At 45.1% G+C, this 19,943-nt stretch overlaps 1 protein-coding gene across 2 annotated transcripts in view; it reads right to left on the bottom strand.

The window, feature by feature from the left end:
* EXD1 (exonuclease 3'-5' domain containing 1) overlaps positions 1–19,943 on the bottom strand; it is a 52,654-nt gene that overhangs the window by 7,050 nt on the left and 25,661 nt on the right. For both annotated transcript variants that reach the window (XM_030813799.1, XM_003266746.4), the window contains 4 exons: positions 6,323–6,427; positions 6,165–6,245; positions 1,834–1,977; positions 336–527 (listed from right to left, as the gene is read on the bottom strand). In XM_030813799.1, coding sequence (XP_030669659.1) covers positions 336–527; positions 1,834–1,977; positions 6,165–6,245; positions 6,323–6,427 — 522 coding nt within the window. The remainder of the gene's footprint in view (positions 1–335; positions 528–1,833; positions 1,978–6,164; positions 6,246–6,322; positions 6,428–19,943) is intronic.

Genomic DNA, 19,943 nt, shown 5'->3' with positions numbered 1-19,943 from the left:
AGGCAGAGTTTTCAGTGAGCTGAGATCACGTCATTGTACTCCAGCCTGGGTGACAGAGTGAGACTCCGTCTCAAAAAAATAAACAAATAAAATAAAATAACAATATGGAAATATTAAACTTACCCATTCTTAGACAGAAGGATTTCTTGGATACCTAACTTAACATTATGAAAAGGTGAGGGGCTGGATCAGGCCCAAGCTATTGCCCCTTCAAGAGTATTCATCCCCAAGTTGGCCCCATGAAAACTATTGTAGCTATGAAGAAAGGGTATCACTGTGTGTGCCTTCCTTCAGAAGGCAGAAAGGAGGTCCTGAAGACAGAGGGCTGCACTTACCTCAGTGCCTCCAAGCCGGTCTGCAGACCCTTCGCGATACGTGTTCAGGTAACCATCCACCAGGGTGGTTAGGTCAGACATCATCTCATCTAGGAGTGCCAAGCGAAGGGGTAACAGGTAGGTAGCTTCCAGGGCCAAAATTTTCAGTAAAGAGGGTGAAACAGGTCGGATGAACCATACTTCTGGATTTTCCTGGAGACAATAAAACAATTTCCTCTGAATAGTAAGCAAGACTTTAAAGAAAATAACCGTTTAAGGCCGGGCGCAGTGGCTCACGCCTGTAATCCCAGCACTTTGGGAGGCTGAGGCAGGCAGATCACAAGGTCAAGACATCAAGACCATCCTGGCCAACATGGTGAAACCCCATCTCTACTAAAAATACAAAAATTGGCTGGGCATGGTGGCACGTGCCTGTAGTCCCAGCTACTCAGGAGGCTGAGGCAGGAGAATTGCTTGAACCCGGGAGGCATAGCTTGCAGGGTTGCAGTAAGCTGAGATTGTGCCACTGCATTCCAGCCTGGTGACAGAGCGAGACTCCGTCTCAAAAAAAGAAAAGAAAAGAAAAGAACTGTTTAAAGTGTTACTTAATTTAAGACACTATCATTTTCTTCTATTATTACCTTCTACTTTCACACTATTGATAGTCTTTGAGCATACACACGCTTGCACACATACTCCTACATTAACAGTGTGTGTGTAACAGAGAAAGAGAGGGGTAGAGGTTGGTCAATCAAGACTTCTCAAAGCTAGAGGCAGCAAACGTGATTATGTGAACAGAATTGCAGCCAACACAATTATGACCTAAGTTTGCATGCAAGGATGTCAGAAGCTAAAGAAAATTTACTTTACTTTGGGAGAAATAACTAGGGTGATTTTGCTTCCATTGCCTTGATCGAAATTCTCACAAAAATTTCCCCCTTGTCCCAGCTAGAAAATGTATTTAAGAGTGCTTATTTATTTATTTATTTATTTATTATTTTTTGAGAAGGAGTCTCACTCTGTTGCCCAGGCTGGAGTGTAGTGGCACGATCTCAGCTCACCACAATGTCCGCCGCCCCTGCCCCCAACTCTGGGTTCAAGCAATTCTCCTGCCTCAGCCTCCCGAGTAGCTGAGATTACAGACGCCTTGCCACCATGCCCAGCTAGTTTTTGTATTTTTAGTAGAGGCGAGATTTCACCATGTTAGTCAGGCTGGTCTTGAACTCTTGACCTCAGGTGATCCACCCGCCTCAGCCTCCCAAAGTGTTGGGATTATAGGCGTGAGCCACCGAGCCCGGCCTAAGACTGCTTGTTAATTGATAACCAACAAATCTGGATCCTGGCTTTTATCCACTTGAGACCAGATATAAACCATTCCCATTTGGCACAGTTAAGATTTTGGCAATGTTCATATGATTACATGGCAGCTGTCATTTTTCTACATAATAGGCTGATGATACTGCTCAGAAAACACTTGAAAAAAAAAATAATGTCATACAGGACATCCTTTAACACTCACCTGAATTAGTTTTTGTCTCTTTTCTAGAAAGGAGAGATATTTAGGGGCTACTTTAAGGTGTTTGATTAAACTCTCCTGCAAAGTAGTGATGCAGTTTGGAAGATAGCCACCCGTTTCCATGGAAAACTGAAGTACATCTGCTACCTGTGGTATTTTAAAAGGACAAACAGACCAGTTGAATATATACAGAGAGCTATCTCATGCCAGAAATATATTTAGAGAAATGTCTAAATAACATTTTCCCCAAGGACCCACATGATAGACCATGTCATCGGGAAATTTAAAGTTGTTTAGCCAACTTATTCTGAAAAATGAGAAAAAAAAAAAAAAAAAACGGAAAAAAAGCTAAATTTTTTTTTTTTTTTTTTTTGAGGTGGAGTCTCACTCTGTCGCCCAGGCTGGAGTGCAGTGGCACGATCTCAGCTCACTGCAACCTCCACTTCCCAGGTTCAAGTAATTCCCCTGCCTCAGCCTCCCGAGTAGCTGGGACTACAGGTGCAGGCTACCACGCCTGGCTAATTTTCAACTTTTTTTTTTAAGAGACAGGGTCTTGCTATGTTGTCCAGGCTGGAGTGCAGTGGCTATTCACAGGCAGGATTCCACTACTGATGAGCACGGGGGTTCTGACCTGTTCCATGTCTGACCTGGGCTCGTTCACCCTAACTTAGGCAACCTGGTGGTTCTCCCCACTCCTGGGAGGCCACCACATTGATGCCAATCTCAGTACAGGCACCCAATCAGCACAGCACCCTACAGTCTAAAACTCCTTAGCTCAAGCAATCTTCCCACTACAGCCTCCATAGTAACCATGACTACAGGCACAAGCCATCACACCCAGCAACCCAACTTTACTGTTTCCTTAATTACTTTCTTTTTGCTTTTCTTTTCCTGAGACAGAGTCTTCCTCTGTCGCCCAGAGCTGGAGTGCAATGGTGTGATCTTGGCTCATTGCAACCTCCACCTCCCGGATTCAAGCAATTACCCTGCCTCAGCCTCCCGAGTAGCTGTGATTTCAGGTGCATGCCACCATGCCTGGCTAATTTTCATATTTTTAGTACAGACAGGGTTTCGCCATGTTGGCCAGGATAGTCTCGATCTCTTGACCTCGTGATCCGCCCGCTTTGGGCTCCCAAAGTGTTGGGATTACAGGCGTGAACCACCGCGCTAGGCATTTTTTTTTTTTTCTTTTTTTTGAGATAGGGTCTTGCTCTATCTCCCAGGTTGGAGTACAATGCCACAATCATGGCTCACTGCAGCCTCAATCTTCCAAGTTCATGGGATCTTCCTGCCTCAGCCTCGAGTAGCTAGGACTACAGGCACATCCCACTATGCCTGGCTAGTATTCTTAAAATTTTTTTTTTTTTTGAGGTGGAGTCACGCTCTGTCACCCAGGCTGGAGAGCAGTGGCGCGATCTTGGCTCACTGCAAGCTCCGCCTCCCGGGTTCATGCCATTCTCCTGCCTCAGCCTCTCCGAGTAGCTGGGACTACAGGCGCCCGCCACCACGCCCGGCTAATTTTTTGTATTTTTAGTAGAGACAGGGTTTCACCGTGGTCTCGATCTCCTGACCTCATGATCCACCCACCTTGGCCTCCCAAAGTGCTGGGATTAGAAGCGTGAGCCACTGTGCCCGGCCTCTTAAAATTTTTTTGTAGAGACGGTGCTTCGCTATGTTGTTCAGGCTGATCTCGAATTCCTGGGCTCAAGCAATCCTCCTGTCTCGGCCTCCCAAAGTGTTGGGATTACGGGCGTGAGCCACTGCACCTAATGTTTTTTTTTCCTCCTTGTGTTACAATACCTACCTGCCTTATGGTTATTTATTAGTCTTTGTTACCCTTTAGGGAATCAAGAAAGGAAGATAAAATTCAAGAATTATTTTTAGTGGGCTGAGAATGCATTCCTATAGTCCAAGCTAGTCGGGAGCTGAACCAGAAGGATCTCTTGAGCCCAGGAGTTTGAGGCCAGCATGGGCAACATAGTGAGACTCCGTTTCTGGGGGGGGAAAATGGGCCTGGCATGTTGGCTCACGCCTGTAATCCCAGCAATTTGGGAAGCCAAGGCTAGAAGACTGTTTGAGGTCGGAAGTTCAAGACCAGCCTGGACAACATAGAGAGATCCCATATCTTAAAAAAAAATTTAAAAATCAGCCAGGCATGGTGGTGTGTGCCTGTAGTCCCAGCTACTTGGGAGGCTGAAGTGGGAGGACGGCTTGAGCCCAGGACTTTGAGGCCACACTAGCAGAGAGCTATGATCATGCCACTGCACTCCAGCCTGGGCAACAGAGCTAGACCTTGTCTCAAAAAAAAATTACTTTTATTATCTACTGGTAACCAACAAAATTTTGTAAGAAAAGCTAATAAAATAAATAATTAAAATTATTTATCTATGTGTAGTAGGCTGGCCAATGGCCCCCAAAGATAACTACTTCATAACCACAGGAACCTGTGAATGTTATCTTACATGCAAAAGGGACTTTGCAGCTGTGATTAAGTTAAGGATTTTGAGATGAGATTATCCTGAATTACCCAGGTAGGCCCTAAATGGAATGACAAGTGATTTTTTTTTTTTTTTTTTTTGGTGAGACGGAGTCTCGCTCTGTCTCCCAGGCTGGAGTGCAGTGGCGCAATCTCAGCTTACTGCAAGCTCTGACTCCCGGGTTCATGCCATTCTCCTGCCTCAGCCTCCCGAGTAGCTGGGACTACAGGCGCCTGCCACCACCACGCCCAGCTAATTTTTTGTATTTTTAGTAGAGACAGGGTTTCACCGTGTTAGCCAGGATGGTCTCAATCTCCTGACCTCGTGATCCGCCCACCTTGGCCTCCCACAGTGTTGGGATTACAGGCGTGAGCCACAGTGCCCGGCCTGAAAAGTGATTTTTTAAAGAGCAAGGCAGATGGAGATTTTACTACAGTCAGAGGAGAAGGTGATGTGATGATGGAGGCAGGGATTACAGGGATGCACTTTGAAAATGGAGGAAGGGGCTACAAGCCAAGGAATACAAGTGGCCGCTAGAAGCTGAAAAAGGCAAGGAAACTCTCTCTTCAGAAGAGCCTCTAGAAGAAACCAGCCCTTCAAGACACCTTGACTTTAGCCTAGTGAAAATGATTCAAGACTTCTGACCCTAAAACAATAAAATAATAAATTTGCATTGTTTTAGGCCACTAAATTTGTGGTGATTTGTTACAGCAGCAATAAGAAACTAATACAGTGTTATAAAAAAAGAAGTTGGTGAAAATTCTGCTTCTTGGACTATGTAACTCTAAAAAGAAAAACGTGAACAGATATGCCAAGGTCTTCATTAGACAATACATATAAGATCTAATCAAGAAGCCTAATGGCCTCAAGGAAACAAACAGCAATTATGTTAGATTTTGGAGTAGGCATAAAAGCAATCTCTACAAATGGCAGCAAATACATTATAAGTAGACACATAAACAGAAAAAGTGAACCAAATATAGTAACATAAAATTGAACTTTTAGAGATTGCTGCTCAAAAATAATTGGCCAACTTTTTAGTTCAATTTCTCTCCAAAGGCTGTAAGCTTGTGTAATCAAGATTTCCCTTTTACTGTCATAAACCGAAAAGACTAGAAGAACCTGAAGAAAACATAATGAAACTAGTGGTTTTACTGCTCTCACAGCCAACCCAGAAACCCAGATCAGCTCTAAGAGCTAGTAGAGGTTCATGCCTTTACTTGGGTGGCTGAGGCAGGAGGATGGCTTGAGAGTAAGAGATTGAGACTAGCCTGGGCAACACAGTAAGACTCCACTTCTAAATAATAACAACAACAACAATAATGCTAGTAGAATCTAGGGATTTCTCATTTCTCTAAGGTCCCCTAGAGGACAGACAAATTATATCACTTCAGGCTGTTTTGGGCCCACATAGATTTAGGGGGCATATGCGAGACGACCTGTATCCCTAAGCTAGATGCCAGCTTGCCTTAATTGTTACATATGTGGTAAAGGCAGATATGTGATTGTTCATCTCATGCTATGTCTCCCATGTCAGGCTTCTGAATGATCCCTAAGTTGCTCAAGTTTCTGAATGCTATCGAGTCTGAATCTTACTTCTTTATTTGACAAATTCTGGAGCAAAATGAGGAAAACATCTTTATAAATAATTTTAAGCAACTTTACTGCAGTGCTTTTATAGAACACCAAATGTTCTCACATATTGTACAAACATTTTACATGAAAAGTGAGCAGAAATGGAGCACCAAAAAAAAAAAAAAATTTAAAAAGACTTTCACTCATCAGATGACCAGACGAGCCCTTTTATCTACAGGAGCTGTATACAATGGTTTGAATCCAGTGCTTCCCTTCATGTACCTGTGTGTCAAAGACATTATTCAGCAAAATTCCATACTGATGAGAGAGGCAATCAGAAAGCCAACGACAATCATGGATAACCTAAGGAATCAGAAGGGAACAGTCATTAGAACCTGGCTGCTAATCTTAATAGCACAGGAATTGGTTTATATACTTACCTTCAAAATTTTCTTGTCTTCTAATATCATCTGAAGTCCATTGTTGAAAGCTCCACTTCCCAGAAGGAAAATGTCAAATAAGTAAACTCGGCAATTTGTGGCCACCTACAACAGACCATCCAGACACACATACCATAGGATAAGAAAGAACTGAGGAACAGAAATTTGAGGATGAAGAGTAAAAGACATGTGATAAAATATCTAACCTCTTCACTTTATTTATTCATTTATTTATTTATTTAGAGACAAAGTTTCGCTCTGTTGCCCAGGCTGGAGTGCAGTGGCACAATCATGGCTGACTGCAACCTTGCCTCCTGAGTTCAAGCAATTCTCCTGCCTCGGCCTCCTGATAGCTGTGATTACAGGCATGCGGCACCACACCCAGCTAACTTTTTTTTTTTTTTTTTTTTGAGACAGAGTCTTGCTCTGTCACCCGGGCTGGAATGCAGTGGTGCGATCTCGGCTCACTGCAGCCTCTGCCTCCTGGGTTCAAGCAATTCTCCTGTCTCAGCCTCCCAAGTAGCTGGGATGACAGGTGCATGCCACCACACCCAGCTAAGTTTTGTTATTTTTAGTACAGAAGGGGTTTCACCATGTTGGCCAGGATGGTCTCGATCTCTTGACCTCATGATCCACCCGCCTTGGCCTCTCAAAGTGCTGGGATTACATGCGTGAGCGTCCGTGTCCAGCGAGAAGGGGTTTCACCATATTGGCCAGGCTGGTCTCGAACTCCTGACCTCAGGTGATCTACTCACCTTGGCCTCCCAAAGTGCTGGGATTACAGGCATGAGCCACTGCACCTGGCCAATTTTTTTTATTTTTTGTACAGATGGGGTTTCACCATGTTGGCCAGGCTGGTCTCAAACTCCTGACCTCAAATGATCCACCCGTATCAGCCTCCCAAAACTTTATTTTTTTTGAGACAGGGCCTTGCTCTGTCACCCAGGCTGGACAACAGTGGCGTGATCTTGGCTCACTGCAACCTCCACCACCCAGGCTCTTGTGATTCTCCCACCTCAGCCTCCCAAGTACCTGGATTACAGGTGCCCACCACCACAACCAGCTGATTTTTGTATTTTTTGTAGAGACTAGGCTTTGCCATGTTGCCCAGGCTGGTTTCAAACTCCTAGGCTAAAGCAATCTGCCTGCCTTGGCCTTCCAAAATGCTGGGATTACAGGCGTGAGCCACCACGCCCCACCACATCTTCACTTGTAAATGATAGGTACTTGATTCTTAGAGAAAAGAGGTATAATTTGTTCTTAAGTAAAAAAAGTAAGACACAATCACTGTGATTTTCTTTTTTCTTTCTTTTTTTTTTTTTTTTTGAGACGGAGTCTCGCCCTGTCGCCCAGGCTGAAATGCAGTGGCATGATCTCGGCTCACTGCAACCTCCGCCACCCGGGTTCTCGCCATTCTCCTGCCTCAGCCTCCCGAGTAGCTGGGACTATAGGCACCTGCCACCATGCTCTGCTAATTTTTTTTTTTTTTTTTGTATTTTTAGTAGAGATGAGATTTCACCGTGTTAGCCAGGATGGTCTCGATCTCCTGACCTCTGCTCGTCTCGGCCTCCCAAAGTGCTGGGATTACAGGCATAAGCCACCACGCCCGGCCAATGATAAGTACTTGATTCTTGGAGAAAACAGGTAAAATTTGTTCTTAAGTAAAAAAAGTAAGACACAATCACTGCGATTTTCAAAAGGAAAGAAAAGGACAAGCTGGTGAAAGAGACTTTCCCTTTCTTTTTTTTGAGACAGTTTCACTCCTGTTGCCCAGGCTGGAGTGCAATGGCGTGATCTTGGCTCACTGCAACCTCTGCCTCCCAGGTTCAAGCGATTCTCTTGCCTCCTGAGTAGCTGGGATTACAGAGGCCTGCCACCACATCTGGCTAATTTTTTTGTATATTTTAGTAGAGATGGGGTTTCACTATGTTGGCTAGGCTGGTCTCGAACTCCTGACCTCAGGTGATCCACCCACCTTGGCCTCCCAAAGTGCCGGGATTACAGGCATGAGACACCGCGCCTGGCCTTTTTTTTTTTTTTTTTTTTTTTAAGACAGGGTCTTGCTCTGTCACCCAGGCTAGAGTGGAGTGCAGTGGTGCAATCACCGCTCACTGCAGCCTCCGCCTCCCAGGCTCAGGTGATCCTCTGGCCTCAGTCTACCAAGTAGCTGGGACCACAGGTGCATGTCACTATGTTTGGCTACTTTTATTTATTTATTTTGAGATGGAGTCTTGCTCTGCCGCCCAGGCTGGAGTGCAATGGCACAATCTGGGCTCACTGCAGCCACCTCCTGGGTTCAAATGATTCTCCTACCCCAGCCGCCTGAGTAGCTGGGATTCCAGGCGCCCACCACTACGTCCAGCTCATTTTTGTATTATTAGTAGAGACGGGGTTTCACCATGTTGGCCAGGCTGATCTCAAACTACTGACCTCAGGTGATCTGCCTGCTTCCGCCTCCCAAAGTGTTGGGATTACAGGCCTGAGCCACCATGGCCGAGACTTTCACTTGTTACAGTTTCAACTTTAATATGTTGCCAGTCTCTGCTGGGACTCGGTGGCTCATGCCTGTAATCCCAGCACTTTGGGAGGCTGAGGCGGGTGGATCATCTGAGGTCAAGAGTTCTACACCAGCCTGGCCAACATGGTGAAACCCCGCCTCTACTAAAAATACAAAAAAAAAAAAAAAATTAGCCAGGTTTGGTGGCAGGAGCCTGTAATCCCAGCTACTTGGGAGGCCGAGGCAGGAGAATCGCTTGAACCCTGGAGGTGGAGGTTGCAATGAGCCGAGATCGTGCCATCGCACTCCAGCCTGGAAGACAAGAGTGAGACTTTGTCTCAAAAAAAAAAAATAAATAAATAAATAAATACATAAATTTTACCAGTCTCATCTATGGCATTCTAATTGTGAATTAAATATTTGGTTTTCCTTCTGATTTCCTGAAATATAGCTCCTAAAACCCTTAGAATCTTGAAAGTGAGTGATAAGAGTGTTTTTTGTGTATTAATGGGATGACTGTTGCCTGGGGGCTCTTAGATGCTCCCAGAGTTTCAGGACAGGCACTGGTCACAGGAAAGACAAACGCATGATTAGAGGGCTGGGACTTTCATCCCCACTACCCAACCTCCAGGGAGGAGAAAGGGGCTGAAGGTTAAGTTGATCATGAATGGCCAATGACTTAATCATTTATGCCTACATAATGAAGCCTCCATTAAAAACCCCAAAGGGAGGCTGGGCAAAGTGGCTCACGCCTGTAATCGTAAGCACTTTGGGAGGCCAAGTTAGGAGGATCTCTTGAACCCAGGAGTTCAAGACCACCTGGAAAACTTATGGAGACCCCATCTGTACAAAAAATTTAAAAATCAGCTGAGCATGGTAGTGCACCTGTGGTCCCAGCTACTTGGGAGGCTGAGGTGGGAGGATCACTTGAGCCTAGGAGCTCCAGGTTGCAGTGAGCCATGTTTGCACCACTGCACTCTGGCCTAGGTGATAGAGATAGACTCTCTTTTTATTTTTTAATTTAAAAAAATTTTTTCTTTTTGAGACAGAGTTTCGTTCTTGTTGCCCAGGCTGAAGTGCAATGGTGCAATCTCGGCTCACCGAAACCTCTGCCTCCTGGGTTCAAGTGATTCTCCTACCTCAGCCTCCCAAGCAGCTGGGATTACAGGTGCCTGCCACCACCCCCGGGTAATTTGTTGCATTTTTAGTAGGGACTAGGTTTGGTGATCCACTCGCCCAGGCCTCCCAAAGTACTGGGATTTACAGGCGTGAGCCACCACACCTGGCCTTTTTTCTTTTTTGGAGATGGAGTCTTAATCTGTTGCCCAGGCTGGAGTGCAATGGCGTGATCTCAGCTCACTGCAACCTCCACCTCCTAGGAGCAATTCTCCTGCCTCAGCCTCCCAAGTAGCTGGGATTACAGGTGCACGCCAACACACCCAGCTAATTTTGTATTTTTAGTAGAGATGGGATTTCACCTTGTTGACCAGGCTGGTCATGAACTCCTGACCTCAGGTGATCCGCCTGCCTTGGCCTCCCTGGGATTACAGGCGTGAGCCACCACACCTGGCCAAAAATTTTTTAAAATATGGAGATGGGGTCTCCTTATGTTGCCAAGGCTGATATTGAATTCTTCGACACAAGTGATCCACCCGTCTCAGCCTCCCAAAGTGCTGGGATTATAGGCATGCACCACCATGTCGGGCCCCTTTTTTTTCTTTTATTAATTTTTAAGAGTCTGTCAAAAAAAAAAAAAAAAAGGCCTAAATTCACAGTGCCTCTGGATAGCTGAGCAGGTTCCCGGAGGGGGTGGGTGGTGCACCCCTTCCCCCATACCTTGCCCTATATATCTCTTCCATCTAAGAGTTTATCTGTATCCTTTGTTTTATATACATATATATATTTGTTTTAGATATATATATTTGTTTTAGATATATTATATATTGTTAGGTGTTACATATATTATATGATATATATCATATATCATATATGACATGTGATATATACCATACATGACATACATGACATATATGGTATATCATCTATATCATATGACATGTGATATATCATACATGACATATATGACATATATGACATATATGACATATATCATATATATCATATATATCATATATATCATATATATGTATTTTTTTTGAGACAGAGTCTGGCTCTGTCACCCAGGCTGGCGTACAGTGGCACAATATCAGCTCACTGCAACCTCTGCCTTCTGGCTTCAAGCAATTCTCCTGCCTCAGCCTCCCAAGTAGCTGAGACTACAGGCATGCAACACCATACTCGGTTAATTTTTTTGTATTTTTTTTAGAGATAGGGTTTGTTTCACCATGTTGCCCAGGTTAGTCTCCAACTCCAGAGCTCAAGCAATCTGCCTGCCTCGGCCTCCCAAAGTGCTGGAAGTACGTGTGAGCCACCACACCTGGACTTGTAATATTCTTTAAAATAATAAATGAGTAGGCCGGGTGCGGTGGCTCATGCCTGTAATCTCAGCACCTTGGGAGGCTGAGGTGGGTGGATCACCTGAGGTCAGGAGTTCGAGACCAGCCTGACCAATATGGCAAAAACCTATCTCTACTAAAAATACAAAAATTACTTGGGCATGGTGGTGTGCACCTGTAGTCCCAGCTACTCGGGAGGCTGAGACAGGAGAACTGCTTAAACCTGGAAGGCGGAGGTTGCAGTGAGCTGAGATTCTCGTCACGGCACTCCAGCCTGAGCAAGAGAGAGCAAGACTCTGTCTCAAAATAATGATAATAATAATAATAAATGAGTAAATGTAAGTAAAATGTTTCTCTGAGTTCTGTGAGCTGCTCTAGCAAATTAACTGAACCAGAAGAGGGAGGTCATGGGGACCCCAACTTATAGTTGGTTGGTCAGAAGCACAGGTCACAAGCTGTGCTTGTGAATGGCACCTGAAGTTGAGGGTAGTCTTGTGGGACTGAGCCCACAACCTGTGGGGTCTGACGCTATTTCCAGGTAAACAGTCTCAGAATTGAATTGAATTAGAGGACACTAAGCTGGTGTATGCTGTAGAGTAGCAGCAGAATTGTTTGCTTCGTTTGCGAGGAAACGACCCCCACACATCTGGGGTGACAGAATGTTCTTTTTTTTTTGAGACGGAGTCTTGCTCTGGCGCCAGGCTGAAGTGCAGTGGTGTGATCTTGGCTCACTGCAACCTCCATCTCCCAGGTTCCAGTGATTCTCCTGCCTCAGCCTCCCAAGTAGCTGGGGTTACAGGTACGTGCCACCACACCCGGCTAATTTTTGTATTTTTAGTAGAGACAGGGTTTCACTATGTTGGCCAGGCTGGTCTCAAGCTCCTAACCTCAGGTGATCTGCCCGCCTCGGCATCCCAAAGGGCTGGGATTACAAGCATGAGCCACTGCGCCTGGCCAGAATGTTCTGTGTTGAGTAGAAAGTATAGGAAAAAAGAGCACTTTTAGTTTTTTTCCCTGTAAGTCTGATACTCCAGGGAACACCATTTTAAGGTGAATGAACAGTATCTCATTATTATCAACTGGAAATGCTATTTCTCTGAGTTCCTTAATATGCATGATTGTGTTAGGTGTTACATAAAATTATTCATAAAAGAAGATCCTTACTCTCTAGCAATTTAAAACAGGCAACAAATACACTGGCACAAATGGTAAGATGTCAAATATTCAATGCTGCTTACAGATCAATTTCATATAATTTAAGAATTCTAGTTTTTTTTTTTTTTTTTTTTTTTGAGACAGAGTCTCGCTCTGGCGCCAGGCTGGAGTGCAGTGGTGCGATCTCGGCTCACTGCAACCTCCATCTCCTAGGTTCAAGCAATTCTTCTGTCTCAGCCTCCCGAGTAGCTGGGACTACACGTGCCCACCACCATGCCTGGTTATTTTTCATATTTTTAGTAGAGACAGGGTTTCACCATACTGGCCAGGCTGGTCTTGAATCCCTGACCTCGTGATCTGCCTGCCTCGGCCTTCCAAAGTGCTGGTATTACAGGCCTGAGTCACCATGCCCAGCTGAGATTGCTTCTAATCACAAAAATCACAAAAGCAGCATAGCTGGATGATCTACTAAGAGAGTGAAGACAAAAAACATCCAAATGCCAGGCGTGGTGTGGCTCATGTCTATATCTCAGCATATTGGGAGGTTGAGGTGGGAGGATCGCTTGAGGCTAGGAGTTCAAGACTAGCTGGGGCAATAAAGCAATACCCAGGTCTGTACGAAAAACAAAAAAATTTTAAATTTAAAACAAAACATCCAAATGGGTCTAGAAAGCTAGGCATATGACAGTCTGATGCCACTTCTGTCATTTCAGGAGCTGAACTATGTTATAGCTACAATTGCCAGACCTACCTAGCACCCATTCTCAGAACTTTCATTATATATATATATATATATTTTAATTTAATTTTATTTTTTGAGACGGAGTCTCACTCTGTCGTCCAGGCTGTATTGCAGTGGCGTGATCTCGGCTCACTGCAGCCTCTACCTCCTGGGTTCAAGTAATTCTCGTGCCTCAGCCTCCTGAGTAGCTGGGATTATAGGCACTTGCCACCATGCCCAGCTAATTTTTTGTATTTTTAGTAGAAACGGGTTTTGCCATGTTGCCCAGGCTGGCCTTGAACTTTTGAGCTCAGGTGATCCACCCACCTCAGCCTCCCAAAGTGCTAGGATTACGGGTGTGAGCCACTGCACCCAGCATATATATATATATATATATATCATATATATATATGATATATATATATATATGAGATGGTCTTGGTCTGTCACACAGGCTGAAATGCAGTGGCGCAGCCATAGCTTATTGCAGGCTAAAACTAACTCCTGGGGGCTCAAGAGATCCTCCCTCCTCAGCCTCCTGAGTAGCTGGGATTATATTATATGCTCAGCTAATGTTTTTGTTTTTTGTAGAGATGGGGTTTCACTAAGTTGCTCAGGCTGGTCTCCAACTCCTGGCTTCAAGCAATCCTCCCACTTCAGCCTCCCAAAGTATTGGAATTACAGACATTAGCCACCACACCACAAAAATTAGCCAGGCCTGGTGGTGTGCACCTGTAGCCCCAGCTACTCAGGAGGCTGAGGCACAAGAATCGCTGGAACTCAGGAGGCAGAGATTGCAGTTAGCTGAGATTGTGCCACTGCACTCCAGCCTAGGTGACAGAGCAAGACTCTGGCTCAAAAAAATAAATTAAAAAAATTTAAAAAAGTGAACCCCTGATGTTTTCCCCTGCTACTTTAATTATAAAAATTGAATAGACGCAGTATAAAAGTTTGGAAAATAATTATCTGCTGTACTATAAACTATGGTGAAGATATCTGACGAGAGATAAAGATTAAATATTTAAATAATTTAAAGTTAAGAAATGCTGTAGGAAATACTGACAGAAAGAAAGCAGATTAGGCAAAACAAAACAGAATAAAAATAAAGGTTTAAGAATTAAAGGTGCCAGATACTAAGAAAAGTGAGGAGCTGGAAACAGGGGGATAGGCTGAAGGTTTACATGAGGAGATATAACCCCCAAAGTAATCCTCCCCCATTCCTCTCCCACTGAGGACAGATCGCGTATTCTCTGGATAAATCTAACCAGAGAGGCTCTGGGGTTGAGAATGTTTAGACAGAAGAGGGTAGAAGTTCAGCAGTGGCCTGAAAAATGAAAATCTGCACACTGAATTGTGAGCTTCTAGCCCTCTTCCCTTTGTTAAGACTCAGAAAATAATACCCCAAAGCAAAGGCCTCTGAAACAGCCTCAGAGAAGTAAAAGTTTTTCTCTGACCTTCAGCCCTGCTGTCTCTTGGTCCCATTATTTCCTGAAGCTAGCCACAGAAACTAGAATTGTTCTCCCTGAAGGCAATCAGAGAAACCAGAACCCAGTTTCCCTAAAGCCAGCCATAAAACCTAAAAATAGGCCAGGTAAGGCAGCTCACACCTATAATCCTAGCACTTTGAGAGGCCGAGGCGGGTGGATCATCTGAGGTCAGGAGTTCGACACCAGCCTGGCCAACACGGTGAAACTCTGTCTCTATCAAAAATATAAACATTAGCCAGGTGTGGTAGCACACTCCTGTAATCCAAGCTACTTGGGAGCCTGAGACGGGAGAATCGCTTGAAACCAGGAGGCAGAGGCTGCAGTGAGCCAAGATCGTGCCATTACACTCCAGCCTGGGCAAAAGAGCAACACTTCGTCTCAAAAACAAAACAAAACAAAACAAAAAAACCCTAAAAATATTACTCTAGGGCAGGTGCGGTGGCTCACACCTGTAATCTCAGCACTTTGGGAGGCCAAGGAAGGAGGATCACTTGAGCTCAGGAGTTCAAGACCAGCCTGGGCAATATAGCAAGACCTTGTCTCTATTAAAAATTAAGAAAGGTAGGGTACAGTAGCTCATGCCTGTAACCCTAGCACTCTGGGAGGCCGAGGCAGGCAGATTGCCTGAGCTCAGGAGTTTGAGACCAGCCTGGGCAACACGGTGAAACCCCATCTCCACTAAAATACAAAAAAAATTAGCCAGGCGTGGTGGCATGCACTTGTAGTCCCAGCTACTCTGGAGGCTAAGGCAGGAGAATTGCTTGAACCTGGGAGGCGGAGGTTGCAGTGAGCCAAGATCACGCCACTGCACCCCAGCCTGGGCGACACAGCAAGACTCTATCTCAAAAAAAAAAAAAAAAAATCGGCCGGGCATGGTGGCCCATGCCTGTAATCCCAGCACTTTCGGAGGCCAGGGCAGGCGGATCACCTGAGGTTGGGAGTTTAAGACCAGCCTGGCCAACATGGTGAAACCCTGTCTCTACTAAAAATGCAAAAATTAGCCGGGCATGGTGGTGGGCACCTATAATCCCAGCTACTGGGGAGGCTGAGGCAGGAGAATTGCTGGAACCCAGGAGACGGAGGCTGCAGTGAGCCAAGATGGTGCCACTGCACTCCAGCCTCGGCAACAGAGCAAGATTCCATCTCAAAAACAAAAAACAAACAAAAATTAGCCAGGTGTGGTAGTATGCACCTACAGTCCCAAGTAGTCCAGCTACTTGGGAGGCTGGGGCAGGAGGATCTCTTGAGCCCAGGAGTTCAAGGCTGAAGTGAGCTATGATGGAGCCACTATACTCCAGCCTGGGCAACAGAGACTCTATCTGAAAAAATGTATGTACTTGTATATATACATATATATATACACATATACACATACACACACACATATATGTAAACCTTTGCCTCTGTGTGTAAAAAAGGGCCATAAAAAATGATCTGACCCACCTTATTTGACAGTAGGTCATAGATCCCCATTCTAGAGAGGGTCCTGCTGCATACCAGGAAAGAAGAAATACATGCTATGAGAGCCAAGACGAATCTAGACCGACAGGCCTTGCTGGGTTTCCCAGTCTATTAACATTAGATCATATCCTTTTTGTTCAATCATATTTCTCCATAGCTGTCCATACTTTGTTGAACCTAAACATAAAAATGGACAATTACCCCTGTATCTTTGAGTCTTCGTTCTGAAGGTTCTCATGTACGTGTTAAATAAATTTGTTGTGTCTTTTCTCCTCTTAATCTGCCTTTTTATGAGTTAATTTTTCAGCAAACCTACAGAGGGCAAAGGGAAAATTTTCCCTTGGCCCCTACATCTTGCAGCTTCCGGGCTTGAGAAAATAGCCTGCACTGGAACAGTAGGGTAGAGGGCTCCAGGAGAGATGACTTTAAGACAAAAATGCAACATAGGTTAGCAGAACAGTGTTTTTGTTTGTTTGTTTGTTTGTTGAGACAGGGTCTCACTCTCACATGCATGAGAAACCATGCTTGGCCCTAGCCCACTAAATTTAAGCATGTGAAAAAATTGTATGCCATCCTTAAAGATATGGAACAGCTTAGTCACAGGTATAAAGAAAACAAAGTTGGTTGGGTGCAGTGGCTCATGCCTGTAATCCCAGCAATTTGGAAGGCTGAGCTGGGTAGATTGCTTGAGTCTGGGAGTTTGAGACCAGCCTGGGCAACATGGTGAAACCCTGCCTCCACAAAAAATACAAAAAGTTAGCTATCACGGTGGGATGTGCCTGTAGTCCCATTTGGGCAACAGAGTGAGACCCCATCTCAAAAAAGTAAGGAAAGAGGGAAGGAGAGAAGGAGAGAAGGAAGGAAGGGAGAGAGGGAAGGAAGGAGGGAAAGGCGGAAGGGAGGGAGGGAGGGAGGAATAAAATGAGGCAATTACTAACTATGTAAAATAAAAGTTGTTCAAGAAAAGAAACGATTCTCCTTGGCTCAGCAGAGAGTTATCATTACAGTCTTAATAGCATATAGACTAAATTTGGCCTTTTTTTTTTTTTTTTTTGAGATGGAGTCTCACTCATCGCCCAAGCTGGAGTGCAAGGGCACAATCTTGGCTCACTGCAACCTCCACTTCTGAAGTTCAAGTGATTTTCTTGCCTCAGCCTCCCATAAATTCTGAATTCTATCTTAGTAAAAAATTGTGACATAACTAAGTTAGAAAGACCTAGGGAAGAGTGGGTGCAATAAGGGAGCAAAATCTTTATTTATCATAATAAAATTGAATAGATTATTTGTAAAACTGATAAATCAAGAGAAAGCAATAAACATGTTATTAGAAACAGGAAAATCCGGGCCAGGGGAGGTGGCTCAGGCCTGTAATCCCAGCACTGTGGGAGGCCAAGGCAGGCAGATCACTTGAGGTTAGAAGTTCGAGACCAGCCTGGCCAACATGGTAAAATGCTGTCTCTACTAAAAATACAATAATTAGCCAGGCGTAGAGGTGAGTGCCTATAATTCCAGCTACCTGGGAGGCTGAGGCAGGAGAATACCTTGAACCTGAGAGGCAGAGATTCAGTACAGTGAGCCAAGAGATTGCACCACTGCACTCCAGCCTGGGCAACAGAGAGACCCTGTCTCGAAAAAAAAAAAAAAGAAACAGGAAAATAGCAGAAACTACATTTCAATGTGTTAAAAGTAGTTGACTCCCCTAATGTTTGTCAAAGTATTTTGTAAATTGTAAAGTACTGCACAAATATAACAATCCTGTTATCCAATTCTTTTTTTTTTTTTGAGAAGGAGTCTTGCTCTGTTGCCCAGGTTGGAGTGCAGTGGAACGATCGCGGCTCAATGAAACCTCCTCCTCCCGGGTCCAAGTGATCCGCCTGCCTCAGCACCATTAGTAGCTAGGATTACAGACATGCGCCACCATGCCTGGCTAATTTTTGTATTTTTAATAGAGACGGGGTTTCACCACGTTGGCCAGGCTAATCTCGAACTTCTGACCTTGTGATCTGCCCACCTCAGCCTCCCAAAGTGCTGGGATTACAGGTGTGAGCCACTGCGCCTGGCCTATTCAACTCTTTTTTTTTTTTTTTTTTTTTTTTTTAAAGTAGTGCCTCTGAGCCAGGTGTGGTGGCTCACGCCCAGCACTTTGGGAGGCTGAGGTGGGCGGATCACGAGGTCAGGAGTTCAAGACCAGCCTGGCCAACATGGTGAAACCCCGTCTCTACTAAAAATACAAAAATTAGCCGAGCATGGTGGCAGGAGCCTGTAGTCCCAGCTACTCGGGAGGCGGAGGCAGGAGAATCGCTTGAACTTAGGAGGCAGAGGTTGCAGTGAGCCGAGATTGTGCCATTGCACTGTAGCCTGGGCGACAGTGCGAAACTCCGTCTCAAAAAAAAGTAGTGCCGGCCGGGCGCGGTGGCTCACGCTTGTAATCCCAGCACTTTGGGAGGCCGAGGCGGGCGGATCACGAGGTCAGGAGATCGAGACCACGGTGAAACCCCGTCTCTACTAAAAATACAAAAAATTAGCCGGGCGTGGTGGTGGGCGCCTGTAGTCCCAGCTACTCGGGAGGCTGAGGCAGGAGAATGGCGTGAACCCGGGAGGCGGAGGTTGCAGTGAGCCGAGATTGCGCCACTGCACTCCAGCCTGGGCGACAGAGCGAGACTCCGTCTCAAAAAAAAAAAAAAAAAAAAAAAAAAAAAAAAAAAGTAGTGCCTCTGGCAGGGTGTGGTGGCTCATGCCTGTGATCCCAGCACTATGGGAGGCCAAGGCGGGTGGATCACCTGAGGTCGGGAGTTCGAGACCAGCCTGACCAAAATGGAGAAACCCCGTCTCTACTAAATACATTAGCCGGGCGTGGTGGCACATGCCTGTAATCTCGGCTACTCGGGAGGCTGAGGCAGGAGAATTGCTTGAACCCAGGAGGCGGAGGTTGTGGTGAGCCGAGATCGTGCCACTACTCTCCAGCCTCCAGGCAACAAGAGCAAAATTCCATCTCAAAAAAAAATAATAATAAAAAAATAAAAGTAGTGCCTCTGAAGTGCAGTGGAGGTTTTTTTTTCTCCTAAATTTGATTTTTTTCTTTTTCTTTTAATACAAGTGCACGTGATGCTTTTAGTTAAAAAATTAAACACACAAGCCCAAGGATCTGGTTGGGGAAAACGTGTCCATTAATTTGCTTCCAGTTGCAGAAAGGACAGCTGTAGGCCAGGCACAGTGGCTCACACCTGTAATCCCAGCATTTTGGGAGGTTGAGGTGGGCAGATCACCTGAGGCCAGGAATTCGAGACTAGCCTGGCCAACATGGTGAAACCCCGTATCTACTAAAAAGACAAAAATTAGCCAGGCATGTTGGCTCATGCCTGTAATCCCAGCTACTCAGGAGGCTGAGGCACAAGAATCACTTGAACCTGGGAGGCGGAGGTTGTAGTGAACCAAGATTGTGTCACTGCACTCCAGCCCATGCAACAGAGCGAGACCCTGCCTCAAAAAAAAAAAAAAAACAAAAAACAAAAGGAAAGAAAAGAAAGAAAGAAAACAAAAAGAAAGGACAGCCGTAGCCAACTGCATGTTCCTCTGATACCCAGAAAACCAAAGGGGACAATTTAGGAAATAACCTAGAACTGCCCAGACCTGTGTTACCAGAAGTCTACTCTCTTTTGTTTTGGTAGATAGAAGTTTAGGGTTGTTTTAAGTAATTTGTATTTGTGCTGCTAATTCAAACCTAGTCATCTAAAAGCTAAGCTTGGCTAGCTGCAGTGGCTCATGCCTGTAACCCCAGCACTTTGCGGTTAGGCTGACTCAGAAGGATTGCTTGAGACCAGGAGTTTGAGACCAGCCTAGACAA

Source organism: Nomascus leucogenys, chromosome 6, assembly GCF_006542625.1.
Source record: "Nomascus leucogenys isolate Asia chromosome 6, Asia_NLE_v1, whole genome shotgun sequence".
NCBI classification, from domain to species: domain Eukaryota; kingdom Metazoa; phylum Chordata; class Mammalia; order Primates; family Hylobatidae; genus Nomascus; species Nomascus leucogenys.
This window is presented reverse-complemented; position numbering and strand designations above follow the sequence as displayed.